This window comes from Pelodiscus sinensis, chromosome 15 (assembly GCF_052426305.1).
Source record: "Pelodiscus sinensis isolate ZL-2025 chromosome 15, ASM5242630v1, whole genome shotgun sequence".
NCBI lineage: Eukaryota > Metazoa > Chordata > Testudines > Trionychidae > Pelodiscus > Pelodiscus sinensis.
The window spans coordinates 34685396-34699902 of NC_143066.1; the positions used below are offsets into that span (position 1 = coordinate 34685396).

Here is a 14507-nt window from a genome sequence, read left to right on the forward strand (position 1 = left end):
TAGTGTGTGCCAGACTAGCGAGGTTCAATCTGCAGTTTCAAAACTCTTCTTGTGTTTTATATAGTTTAGAGATATTTGTATTATCTGCTTCCTTTGGGGTTTTTTTAGTACATTAATTTGTGCTTGTATTCTAAGTTCCATGTTGTAGCAGCCACTTTGGGCATTTTCAGAAAAAAACAGTCTGGTTCACTGTTGAGATGAAATCTTAACTCATCCCTGGTAAATAGTGAGTACTAAGAATTTAAGGTAGGATGTTTTAATGTTGTGTGGGCTATCTTTGAGGTATTCCATTTAGATAAACTTCTTAGATCTGATTAGTTATTGCATGTGGTGTCCATTATGGTCATCTTTGTGGTATTACTCAAGTTGTATTTTCAGCAGAGCTTATCACTTACCGGTGAGCTGTTGCCCTGGCACACTGACTTTAAGAAAAAAAACCACACTCATAAAAGTATTCCATGGTTTCTCCCAGAAACAGTGTAGCTTATGGGAAGGCTTGCTCAGCATTTCTTTGCTTTACTCCATAATGACCTCTACAATGTGTCAGCTGCTGCTTAAATTAAGGAATAATTCACTTTTCCTTTTATAAAAAATCGCTATGCCACTTTTCCTAACCATTCTTCAATGAATTAAAAAAAATTGAACTAGTTAAAACATTTGCTACCTATCTGTAGAGTCTGTCATTAATGTACAACAGAGTACTGCATTTGGAAATCTCAACTCCTGAGTGAGATGCATTGATTCTGAGGGAAGGCTTTCTTTGATAGTAATACTTAGACATGTTTTTCCTATAGTAGCGCTGGCTATATCTACACTTATGAGCAAAGGATGTAATTCCCAATTCCATTAGACACACTTGTGCGCTTTCTCTTATCTGAGCTGGCAAGCTAAATATTGCAATATAGGTTTAGAAGCATGGACTAGCTGCCCTAAATACATGGTATAGAAGAGTTTTGTGCTCACAATGGCTAGCCAGTGTCACTGCTGGCATTTGTGTTACTGCAGCTGTGATGCTATTTTTAGCATGATAGCTTAGATGGATATAGTCACACTGAAAATCAGCTCCATGACTCAGTGTAGACATAACCTATAAGAATAAATCAGTTTCTATAGCTAATTTGTTATATATTTTAGAGAGGTTGTCTGTTTGTCTGATCAAGAACTCCTAAATGATGAGTAGTCCTGTGGCACCTTAGCGACTAACAAAAATATATATACAGTATCATTTATAGACATTCATCTGCAAATTTGATACTGTTTCCCTGGGCTTGAATAAAAACATTAAGTGGATGTCGCATAATAAAGCCAGCTTTCCCTGCATTTAACGCCTCAAAAGCTCCATATGGGACACTTCCGGCCCTCTCAATTAGCCTCATTTGCACTGGTCCTACAATTGACAGGTACTGTTCACCACCACCCCTTTCTTTTTCTGTTATAAACTCCGAGTTCCTGTTATTTCCACTCCCGCTTATCTAATTAAGTGGATTTTGCCCACAAAAGTTCATGATACTATATATATATTTTTGTTAGTCTCTAAAGTGCCACAGGACTGCTCGTTTTTTTGAAGGGTACAGACCGACATCGCTACCGCTCTGAGACTTTTTAATATCTTCCTAAATGGTAAGAGCGAGGACCATCAAATTCTATACACAGCTTCCTCTTATCCTAATTTAAAGCAAGGTAAGGGTTTGGTTGTGCCAGGAAAACAAAACGTTCCGGGATTGGGACTGCTTCTTATAAAACCAAACATAAGAGACAGAATCACCAAAGCAAGTACAGTCCTTGCAATTGATATAACTAAGCCAATATAGAAAGAGACTGAGAAAGATGAGCCAGAAAAATAGGATGAACCTGAAATAAGATTGTTTTATCCCTTTTCTGAAAGGTCTGAGAAGCAGACAAATTTAAAATAGTGCTTTTGTTTGGCACTACCAGGCAATGCCAGGTAAATCTGCTAGTTGGCTATATTAAAGGTAATCTTTAAGAATCAGCTCTGTTAGGGTTTTTTTCTTTTTGTAATAATTAGAAACTGGTTCTGTAGCTAGACTGCGATTGCAAGTTTACTCTGCAGTGTCTGTAGATCAGTGCTGTGAAACTATCTTGGCATTGATTTTAATTGAAAATACAGACAGATGCAAGGTCACTGCAGAGCTCCAGCATTGATTTGCAGCACTGCTGAGGGCAGTGGACTTAAGTTTCTTCACCAACTTCTAATGGGTAGGTGTCAGAAGGTGATTGTATTGGAGTGCAATAGCCAGCTAAAATTTATGCCTACTGCATCTCTTCAGGTCAGTGTCTGACTTTTTTTTTTAATGACGAGAGTGGATGCTGAATTGAGACATAACCAATTACGTTTTTCTAAGGTAAAGACAACACTTCCCTAAGGCAAGTATATATGCCACAAAGTACTATAGGTATACAAGGGGTTCAAGCTATGGTTGCCATAGGAACCGTAACTGAGGTATCTGTTTGTATTTAAACTGTCATAATTTTAACATAGGTTTTTCCAGATTAAACACTGAGAAATGTGAGCTGACATGCATCTAACATTCTTGATATTTTGATAATCTAAAAAGTGGAAATTACTTTCTTTAAAAAAAACATAGAGCAAGAATGATTCTTCTTTAAGAAAAATAAGTACATTGTGAAGCATCTGGAACCTTGCCTCCTCGCAGCTAGTAATGTCACACCTATGCAGCTACTATGTAGAATACATATCCAGTTTGTACCATCAGTTACTCAGCTTCAGAACATGTTGCATTTGGTAAATTCCATGCAAGTGTCTGATGAAGGTCTTCTGTAGCTAGTACAGGAGGAGAAAATTTGTCGTGTTAATGAGATAAACAGATTGATTGGTTGTCTGTGACACTTTTAAAACAACTGAGAGCTTTCTATTCCATTGATTTGTCCATAGGGATGGACAATGTTCCTAGAATCTAAAGATACTTGTATTTTCCAAGTTAAGCAGCATACCTGAGTCACCTGTATTTTTTCAGGAGGGGGAAGTTCTTTATTTTATCACTATTCGTATGTAATGGATCGCCATGTGTGTGTAGGTAGTTTATCAATTCATGGTTATATTTAAAAAATATCTGTTATGTTACTAATTTTTCTAGCTGGATTTTGAGTTAAGAACCTCTGTAGTTACCATCCTAATATAGTCACTGCAGAAACCTACCCTTCTCCACCAGAAAAAGATTATTATGCAATCAACTCTTTCAACCATAAGTCAGATAATGAAAACTTGTCTCAAAATACTTTCTGCATGGTGTTTAAAAACTCAGACGGGGGGTTCATTTTAAAATCCAAATGTTTATTTTTGCCACTGAAATTCACACTCTTTCCTATGTGTTTTTTTCTAATGTATTTACTTTGTACTATTAAGTGTGGCGTAAGTGTGTAAACTTTATGCTGGATTTGTAGTGTAATGGCTCTAAAATAGTCCTCTAGTTTTATCTTTTATTGGCCCTGGTTGTTCTTGTTTTCTATTGACTTGCTCTTCCTTCAGATTCTTTTAGCGATCTTCCTCGGTAACTACTTATAGGCTACGTCTAGACTGGCATGATTTTCTGCAAATGCTTTTAACAGAAAATTTTTCTGTTAAAAGCATTTGCGGAAAAGAGCGTCTAGATTGGCACGGACGCTTTTCCGCAAAAGCACTTTTCGCGATCAGGGCTTTTTTGTGCAAAATAAATCTGAGCTGTCTACATTGGCCCTTTTGCGCAAAAGCTTTACGCAAAAGGACTTTTGCCCGAGCGGGAGCAGCATAGTATTTCCGTAAGAAGCACTGATTTCAGACAGTGGGAAGTGAAATGAAGTGGCCAGTGTAGACAGCTGGCAAGTTTTTCCGCAAAAGCTAGTGCTTTTGCGGAAAAACTTGCCAGTCTAGACACAGCCATACAGTATAAGTTATACTTGTATTCAAGAAGGAAAATGGACCCATTCCAAATTTAGGAACAGGTTAAAGTTTTTTACAGGAAGTTGCCAACTAGTTTATTTTTACTCCATAACTCTTCAAATTAAAATATAAGGACATTACCTGTTCAGTTCCCACTGTTCTCTAGAGCTCTTTTGTGAGCTGAGCTTCAGAAGCCAGCTGTAAGACACAAGTCAGCTCAGAGCAGAAGCCCTTCGGGACCTCCTTGTTGGTTTAAAAGTTTTGTTTTAGATTAAAGAAATGGAAGTGGAGATTGCAGTACATTCAGGTAAGTTTGCTGTTAAATGCTGTGCAGAAGCAGTGGATTACAGGAGAGAGATGAGAAGATGGGAGCCTAGGGCAGAGGAAGGTGATTTCAGGGATAAAGAATGATATGGCAGCATCCACAGGTGAGTGAATCAAGGGAGCAGATGGGAGAATAAACATAAGTTTAACCCTTATACTTGACAATCAGGCTGTTACATGACCTTCCCAAAAAAGTCACTAAGTGGAGAGGAGAGGGTGGAAGCCACATTAGAAAGGTTGCATGAAAGTCAAAGCAATAAGAAGGGGATGTATACACAAAAAGCCTAAAAGAGGGCAGTATGACTGAGTATGAATTCTTTATGGATATGGGAAAGAATGCAATTGAATGTAGAATAGTGATAGAAATGTAGCCGTGTTAGTCTGGAGTAGCTGAAGCAAAATGCAGGACAATGTAGCACTTTAAAGACTAACAAGATGGTTTATTAGATGATGAACTTTCGTGGGCCCACTTCCTCAGATCAAATAGTGGAAGAAAATGTAGAGAGAGGGAAAGGAGCCAAGAGGAAGGAGAGGTGGTTGAAAGTCAGACGGAAGGAATATAGGAAGGCAAAAAAGTGTCAATGGTGAAAGCCCTCGCCATAGTTGATTCTTTCATCCATTACAGCACAATGCAAATTCTTCAGAGGGATGTTTAAATCCAAACCATTTCATTGCTCCTTTTAAAATGGTAAAGAGTTAATAAGTTTTGGACCTAAAGTGCTAATTCATGTCCCTTAACCAGCTATGAAGATTATACATTTCATCACCTAATTGCCAGTAGATACAGCAGCAGCAATCTACAAATAACCTACTACTTGTATACACCTCACTATGCTACATTGAGCAGAGAACTCAGTTTCTCAAACTTGAGTTTCTGTTTCAAGGAACTAGCAACAGCCGGCACAAGTTTAGTGAAACTCAGCAATTGCATTGCACAAGTAATACGTCATAATAGATGTGGGTAATGCAAAGTACGAATAATCATATAATTTTGTGGGTGCTGCCTCTAACATGGTGACAGATAAGAAGGGAAAGTTTAGTTTTCTTTATTGGAGCACACGCAATCCAAAGCGGACAGTTGCTGCTCTTGCTAAAATACAAAGCATGGAATCTTAAGATTAGAAGTCTATTAAATTTTAATTTGGCTTCCTATTTTGGATACATGAGTTGTTCTTCAATGGCACTGAGAAAAATGGGAGAGGAGTATACTTCAATTAGGTTTAATCAAGTAGTGATAATGGGAGAGGGGTGTTTTGTTGCAGCCTGGAGCACATTAGGAATTAGAAAAACGGGTATCTGATCAGGCAAAAGGTCTAGTTACTGCTGCCCAGTTTCTCAGTACCCAATACCAAGCACTTTGGAGAAGAAATGTAAGATCCCCATAGCAGCTGATTAGGCAGTAGTATGCTTATGGGAAAGATTATTTCTGATGTCAAGCAGTTAGTGCTTGTTTATATCCTGAAGCATGAAGATTGATATTTCATATAAACTTTTATTCTAGCTAGTGTAACTAGACAGTTGAGACGTTTTATAGAGAGTTCTTAGGTAAAAACCTGGTAAGGTCTATCCCTAATTATAATTTTGTGGCTGAGAGTTATGTATAGTTTCATTACTCATTGTGCAAAGTATTAGTGATAAATTAGTTGCCTTTTAATATAGTTGAGGATTCCCTTGTTTTTGGATTATAACACAAGATATAATATCAACTCTCATTGACTTTCTCTAGACCCGTGGTCCCCAACGCGGTGCCCGTGGGCGCCATGGCACCCGCGGGGGCATTTGTGTGCGCCCGCCAAGTACTCGGGGCTGGCCTGGCCCCGGGCACGTGGCGCATGCGCGGTGCTGGAGCCAGCCCCGGGCACATGGCGCATGGTGAGCGCCGACCCCAGGAGCGCCGCGGATTGGCCACCCGCGCTCTGGGCGCACGGCGCTTGGCGAGGGGAGAGCGCCGGCCCCGGGCACGCGGCGCTTGGCGGGGGGAGAGCGCCGGCCCCAGGCGCATGGCTATGGGGGGACCCCAGCCCCGGGCACACAAGTGTTCCCGCCCCCCGCCCCCTGGCGGGTGAATGGCCCCGCCCCCTGGCGGGTGAATGGCCCCGCCCCCTGGTGCCCGGCGGGCGAATGGCCACACCCCCTGGCACCCAGCAACCTCTAATGGTTGGGGACCACTGCTCTAGACCATTATTTTTATATACTGCTCTCTTGCCATCTCTTACTCATCTTTCCAACCAAATTGTCTTAATCTTTTTAATCTGTCCTCATATGGAAATATCTCCCAAGACTCAAATCCATTGCCCTTTCGGGTTCCTTTTCTATCTAAGGTTTGTATGCTTTTGAAATGACCAAAACTGAACAAAGCGCAAGGCAAGGTCATACCATATATTTTATGTAATAGTTTTCTTTTCTTGCTTCAGCCTTCCTGTCTTGTTGGTATTTGTGACTGCCATTGGATGTTGATCTCATGTCTTCAACGAGCAGTCCTCAAAGATGTTTAGACCATCCTTTCCTGAACTTTCACCATTTATAATTCATATGCATATTGTTCCTGCCGTCCTGAACTACCTTGTACTTGTCCATGTCGATTTTCATGTGCTATTCAGATCACCTGTCTTTGCTTTGGAGTTCTCTTACAGCACCTTTAGACCTGACCAGTCTAAACAGTTATGTCATCTACAGACTCTTCCATCTCATTGTTCACCATCATTCCTCTTCAAGTTCATTTTTATACTAAATAGCACCAGTCATAGTGTAAATGTTTGGGACACCGCTGTTAACTATTTGTCATGTTAAAAATTGACCATTTATACTGGAATCTAGTTTTCTGTATTGTAACTACTTTCTGGTTGGACAGAATTTATTCAGTTCATTACTTGCCTTTTATGAGGGATCATTTTGGCACTGTTTCCTGCCCTTCTGAGTCTTTTCTATGTGACATCACCATCTGCTAACTAGCTGAACCATAATTGGCCAATGCAAGAGAGATGAGCTGTTAATGACCCACCCAGCAAATGGATGACTGACCAGTAGCAGGGTCAGGCAAAAATCATGCTGCTGTTCCTATCTAGCTCTTCTGGGGACTAGGTGATGAGTACATCTCTTAGACTAACAAATCCAGCCTATACGTCCCAGGGCAAAGATCTGGAAAAGAATAGATTTGGCTTTAATCTGTGACAGGGCCACAGCAAATTCACTTTGAGATTATTTTTAGAAGTCTTTAACCTTCCTCTGAATAGGAAATAACTGCCTTTCTGCTGTGGCTTACCTGCCATCTGCAGGGCATTTTTGTATCATTGCAGGTCACTTTACAGATAAATTGGCTTACCGCTAATAACAAGCTGATATTTACTGATGATCCAGGTCTTGTGTGTAGATTGTTGTAGACTCAGTATTTGAAATTTAGCTCTTTTGCACATTTGCCTGTAACAACCACTGTATTATGCAGACATTATTTGTCTAATATTGTATTCCTTACAACTACAAAATCCAAAGTTCAGTTATTCAGAGGTTAAATATAATTAACATAACTTGCATGTCAGACAGCTCAGTTTTGCCTGTTAAGGTGGCAGTTGGTCCAGGCATATTTTTTTATTCTGCTCTGGCAGGCTACAGAACATCACAATATTTGGGCAGGAGGGAATCCTGTGAATTTCTTAAGCACATGTGAAAGGAAAAACATCCAACATCTGTCCCTTTTGTGAATATAGCTGGACCAAAGCCCAGAGAGAAACCTCCTACTGATTGCTGCAGAGGTCCTTCTAATAAAGCACCACAGTACAGTTCATGAACTAGTGTTTCAATTCAGCAATGTACCAGGTCATCCAAATGTCTTCTATCCTTTCTCCCCCATCAAAGCTTTGTGGAATTTTTTCTGATGTGTGAAGCTCAGCTCTCACCTGGTTCTTCTCGAAGAGTGTCTTCATTTAACGATGCAATTCTTGACTGGACCTGGATCAATGACAATTAGTCCTACTGTCTGGGCAAGTTGGAGATGTTCAACTTAAAGTGCAAGCAGCACAGAGCCAATATATTTCACTTTAACTACCCACCTTCGTACACAGAGGAAGGAGAAATTGATTTCTCAAAGCAGTCAGAACATTTTTAAGATTTGGATATCAATTTGCAGTTTTACTGGCACTGCTTTTTGTGATGTAAAGAAAATAAACAGCATCCATCTTGATGATAACATTTTGAAATGCAAAGAAGGCATAAAATCTAATAATAATTCTCACTGGTTATTGTTTCCCTGAAACAATAAATTATTCTTCCTCCCTCATCTCACCAAAAACAAGTGACTTGCAACGTTGGCAGAACTCAGTAGAATCTCAGAATTAATTGTGGGGTATTTCCATATCAGAATATATGCTGCCATTGGCTGTTAGAAGCATAAAATGAGTAATAAAAATAGTGGTCATAAACAAATTCAGCATCCTAACTCTAACTGTGTAAGAAAGATTTGTATTAGAGTTTAATGAAGGTAACTAGTGTACCTTCCCAGACACCCAAGCATCTGCTGAAATGCATTTTTCTTGTAGTAGACTGTTACAGTGTGTTTTCTTGAGGTAATTAGAGGGAAAAGGAGAATCGATGATTTAGTCTAGAGGTTTGCTGTTGAATTTTTTTTAAAGTTGGCTGTGGTGAAATTTTATTGTTCTGTGTTAAACTGTTGACAAACTAAACGAATTTCCAGCTATCATCTTCTAGTTCATGCACAAACCATGCTACAAGAAATTTTAGATACAAACCTACATGAACTTGATTATCAACTCCTTTTGGCTAAGCATCTTCTTCTACACATCACTGTAGTATGCAGAATTCCTGCTGCCCACAGTAGCCTTATTAAGTGACCATAAACACAGAGGGAGAAATAACTGTCTTGTAGTTAAGATACTGAACTGGAGTTGTGGAGATTTTGTTCCATTTCCAGCTTTGCCACAGAATTCCTGTGTGATTTGGACTTGGGTGCCATTTTACACATGAGAGTAATAATTTTCCCTACCTCACAGGAGTCTAAGCTTGGCCCAGTAAATTTAGAAAATATTTGAGAGGTGCTCAGCTACTATTACTGTGATTGAAGTGCTGTCAATACCTATAGCCGGGGTGGGGAACCTTAAGGCCCAGTGGCTGGATGTGGCCCCTGGTTTGCCTGGATCTAGCCACCAAGGCTCAGGGCTCCTGCCCCAGCATTCTTTCCTTCCCATGCTGGCGCGTCCCTCTCTCTCCTCTGCCCTCTCCCCACCACTCCACGGGGCTGGAGCACACAAAATCTACTAACCTGGGCCCGCTAGGCTCTAGTGTGTGTGGGGAATATCTTTCTCCTCAGTCGGGGGCCACATCAATGAGGATTTATGTGGTTGGGGTGGGTTTTTTTGGAGGGGGTGGGGGACTTCTCATTTGTGTGTGGTCCCTGACAGATTTTTCTGTGGGTCAGCGGCCCTTAACCTATAGCACTATCATCACATCAGCCACCATTAGTACAGATGATGTGTCTGTTGGCATACTGGGAGACAGTAACAGGTATCCATTCCAACCTACTTGATATCCGTAGTCACTTATCTGGTCTGGTAATATATTGTCTGCACCTAAAACAAACACAGCGGGATGGAAGAAATTATAGTAGCAGAGGAAAGCCTGTGGGTTCTTTGCTGCTGAGTAGTTGGGCAGTGTGCCCCAAAATGGAGCTTCAGGAAGATGTACAGTAATGATCAGGGCTTGACAAACCGCGGCAAAATCCGCTTGCCAGCCCCGCACTGCACATGCGCCAAACCCGCATTGTGCATGCACGCACCATCGGTGATCGGGGCGACCAGACGAAAACTACTCGCCGCAGGTGAGTAGATGGACTGATTTGTTGAGCCCTGGTAATGATACTGTGCTTGTCACTGCGAGGATGTAGTATGGAAGGCCTGTCTTGAGTGGCCAGTTGTTTTTCCTGGAAATATTCATTTTCAAGTCCTCCTGTTTATTTTCAGGGATGAACTTTGGATCACTTTCTCAAGCATTTTTGCAGGTACTTTCTCTACTTGTATTGGCTTCCAGAGTTGTTTGAAGCTGCTAAGGCCAGACAGAGAACTAAAAGTTATATGCGCTAATTAATAATGTTACCAAACAGGGACATGTACGTAAAATTCATGCTTTCATACTCTCCAATTTGAGCATACTTACTGATTTCCGTATGATACCTCTTTGTCCAAATGGCCTGTCCCCTGGCCTTTCCTACCCAGAAACACGATGATAGTCGCAAATTATGTCTTTGCCAAGAAGCAAATTAGAGGCTTGATTGGATGTGCAGTGCTTGTGAACTTACAGCATTGTTTGGCTGTGGTCCTCCTTTCAGATGTTCTGAATTGGTGTGGTCACAAAAAAAAAACAATGTTCTGATTCCCCACACATTCTTGTGATGTTATACGGTAGTACAATATTGTAGGTCTCTCTACAAAAAGCAATTTTTTTGTAAAGATACATTGATGGAAGAAGCATGAAGAACCACAGTTTACTAAGATAAAGGAAGTGCTGATTAGCATCCCAATTTTCAGAACAAAGGAAAAAGAGAGGCATAGTTCTCAGATGTGCAATCCATGCTCAAGGTGCTGAAAACCTATTTTTCTTCTAGCTTCATTCATCCTGTCTGTCCGCTGTGTGATGGATTGCTAAAAAGAGACACCCACCATAAGGTGCTGAAGAGTGGCCACGCAGATTTTTTTTCCTTTGTTTGCATTTGTACTATGCATTATGATATGCCTGTTTGACAGTGGTATTACTCATTTATTTCCAATTCTTCCTTTCTCCAACAGTAAGATTAAAAAGGAAATCAATGCCATTATACAGAATTATCTCACCACCCAGAACACAAAGCTCTATGCCTACAGTATGTATTGTACATCTTCTATGACTGCATTTCTCAAGTCCACCCCACAAGAGTGATGGACACATAGAAAGCTAAGGTACTGTGAAATGCAGCAAAAAGTCAACACAACCCAGCAGCCAGTTATATTAGCTCAAAGTTGAGTACAATGGGCAGTCTTAACAAATGTATCCACTCCTTCCTACAGGCACTGTCCCATCGTTAGACACAGAAGAATGGTTGCCACAAGCAAGGAGGAATGATGCAGTAGAGGTTTCTGGATTTATTATTTTTCTAGTGAATATGAAGCATGTTAAACATATTGCCAAATATTTGAGTTGTCTTAGACATCACAAAATAGTCACTAAAATTCTTGGAACAGATTACAAGGGGAGACAGAGCCCCTTCTATTTCATTTTGCAGTACCTCTTATGTCCTCAGCTAATGTTTTTTTTTTTTTCTTTTTCAGGAATTACAAACAGGAATATTTTGAACCAAGTCCCATCCTCAGTTGACTTTATGTACATAACATTTGACAGTGTTTCTCCAAGGTAAGGATACCATAATCATTGCAGGAGAATATTTATCTGTGGTGCAGTATCTTCTAATTCAATGCACTGTACTATTTCTTTTCAGAAAACAACTCAAAGCATACTGTGGCTGCTGCTTTCATTGCTGCCTCAGGGCTAAAGTGCGTGTGTAACCTCAGCCAAGTAAGTCCACCTCTTTTTCTACAAAACTCCATTTTGCAAAGTGTTCATTAGGGTCTGGGGCGTCTAAATTTCAGCATTCTCTGTGTGTGTTACAGGTCGTCCTATCTCAGCTCAGTCAAGCTATTAAGGCTCGGTGTGAAGCACCGCATTTGGATGCATGCTAAACAGACAACAAAAGAACTTGTGAAAGCATGTGGAGAGTTACCACACCAGCCTTCTGACTAGGGAAATCTGCAGCTTGACTTCTGATGACAATCTTGAAGAAAGTGCTGTCTGTGGTCCTAGCAAAGCAAGGTTCAACCAGAGACGCGTAATATGTAGTGCTCAATAAATGAATTCAAAAACCTGTCTGTACTGTTTATTTGGAAGCACTTAATCAGTCACCAAAAATGAAAGTAATGGGATATAAATACCTAGGTGCAATACCACTTTTTCCTTCTAAATAGAGATCTGTCTGTATAGCACAGAGTTAGTTTCAGTTCTGTCACTAATTATAGGGGCTAATGTTTTCAAGGGAAAGTGGAAAGAGACTTTCTCTGGTCTTAGACAAGCACTGCTGCTCAGACAGACAAGTGCTAAATATTCGTTGCCAGGAATTTCCCAAGGCCTCAGCCCTTGCACAGCAAATACAGTTAGTTCTAAACGAGTGATAACAGAAGTAGCTAAGCAAGCAAAAACAATGACTTTTCCCCCAGCATGAATATCTCTGTATCTCAACATGATGCACTGAGACGCAGGAGAGTCAGAGGATTGTTGTGCTGGCTGCAGCATCATACTTTATTTCAGTCTGCTACGACAAATTAACTATTTAACAAGTTGCTAATGTGGCTCATTCAGCTGCTCTGCCTCCCAGCGTGATAATAAAACAAATGATTACAGTGTGCTTCCTGCCCAACAGAAATTACTGTGATGTAAATGGGAAACTCTATGCGCTGGGATAAACAGAAGCAATAGGATCTGGAGGTACAGGGCAGTGTCATATTGCATGCTGGAGGGATGGTTTAGGAGAGCTGTGTATCTATCACCTAAATTCAATATGCAGCTCAACACAGTAATATCTATAGTAACCTAGCAACGGGACCACACACCCCTTCTGGTGAAAGTGCTCAAAAGGCCTTTTAGCTTCCATCTGGTGTATTGTGAGGGAACTGCAGAATTTTTAATCGCCTCCACATTGCCATCTGGTGGTTTTTCATGGAATGGCAGGAAAATTCTCCAGCTTTGGCAGATGATTTCTTCTCTGGTTTGCAGTGCCTTCAACTGCTCCATTTGTATTTCACAGGAGGAACTGCGTTCATTTTACCTGTAACTACGATCAGAATTGTGGAGGGATCCACCAATGCATTTTCTCTTGTTCTATTGTTGTTTCTCTGAGGGTTATTGTATATTTAAAATAACCATGCTCGTCCTCATGATGCTTTACTTTCTGTCTCACGGTTATATCATAGAGGTTATGTCATGTCAGAATCTGGGGATGAACTAGGATCTGAGCATGATTTTCTGAAGTGAACTGTGCAAATAACTGAAAAGCTTTCCTTGTGTTTGGTTTCTTCATTGTGTGCAACAAAGAGTGTTTTCTTTAAGCATCCTGGCTTTCATGCACAAGATATTCTCTCTGGGCATTACAGAGCATAAATGCATTTGGTTTCTGTGGGTTTGAACTCAGATTCTGTGCTGTTAGTTAATGTTCACTTGTCTTTTATTTGAGCTGAGTTAGGTAGCAATGTTTTTAGAGTTTTTTACTTGATTTACAGAGCACCCTTAAATTAGCACTGTGTTATAAACAGGGCCTAATGCCCTGGTTACAGTCTGCCATCATCAATATCATCTCCTCATCTGCAGAGCAAGGCAGGAAAAACAACCACCTTCCTGTGATCTACCGTGTATTTCAGACAAGAAAATTGTTGCAAGATAAAATGTTTCCTAATAAAATTATAGAAGCATCTCTTGGCCTAAGTCCCTACATGAAGAAAATCTTTTGTGTTAAGCTGGGAATATTTTTATTTGCTTCAGAGGATCAACATTATGGCATGTTGACAAAATATGCCTTTTTAGGTGTCTGGAGTAGGCCTATTACCATACTTTCTTACCATTAACTTCTTTGATCAGTAACATAAATAACAATTCAGTTGTTTATGGGGTTTTGTTTTGAGGTTCCTCTCTAGCCCCCACAAAATCCCCACTACAAAAAAAAAAAAATTGTAATTAAACTTGTAGTGCTTTCTGGTGTTTTGCTGGCTGAATTAGTCATAAATTCTTATTGGATATAAAATCTCCTAATATTTTAAATACATTAAAATAGCATTACCTGCAGCAGCATAAGATGCAAATGACTACAGTACATTTGTTTTGAACTCAACAAAACTTAAACTTCTTCTTCCCTTTCTGTCTTTATAGGTCTACGAGGGCTAATCAATCTTGGGAACACATGTTTTATGAACTGTATTGTCCAGGCACTTACCCACACTCCACTACTGCGAGATTTCTTCCTCTCCGACAGGCACAAATGTGAAATGCAAAGCCCCAGCTCATGTCTGGTCTGTGAAATGTCTACACTTTTTCAGGAGGTGAGTGCTGTTCCCCACTACAGCAGTATCGTGTAACTTTCCTTAACTTTTCTAATGCAGAGAGGGATGTAAATAAATCCCATTTACATTATCAGATGGCAGAATACAGTGATGAAAGGGATATGTGAATTTATTATCAAAGAGTAGTTGAGTCTAATCCTGTG

General features: G+C 40.2%; 1 protein-coding gene across 4 annotated transcripts in view; it reads left to right on the forward strand.

Moving 5' to 3' along the window:
- Window positions 1–14507, forward strand: part of USP22 (ubiquitin specific peptidase 22) — a 205806-nt gene that overhangs the window by 149776 nt on the left and 41523 nt on the right. For all 4 annotated transcript variants that reach the window (XM_075899711.2, XM_075899712.2, XM_089769306.1 and 1 more), the window contains one exon: window positions 14174–14343. In XM_075899711.2, the coding sequence (XP_075755826.1) occupies window positions 14174–14343 (170 nt within the window). The remainder of the gene's footprint in view (window positions 1–14173; window positions 14344–14507) is intronic.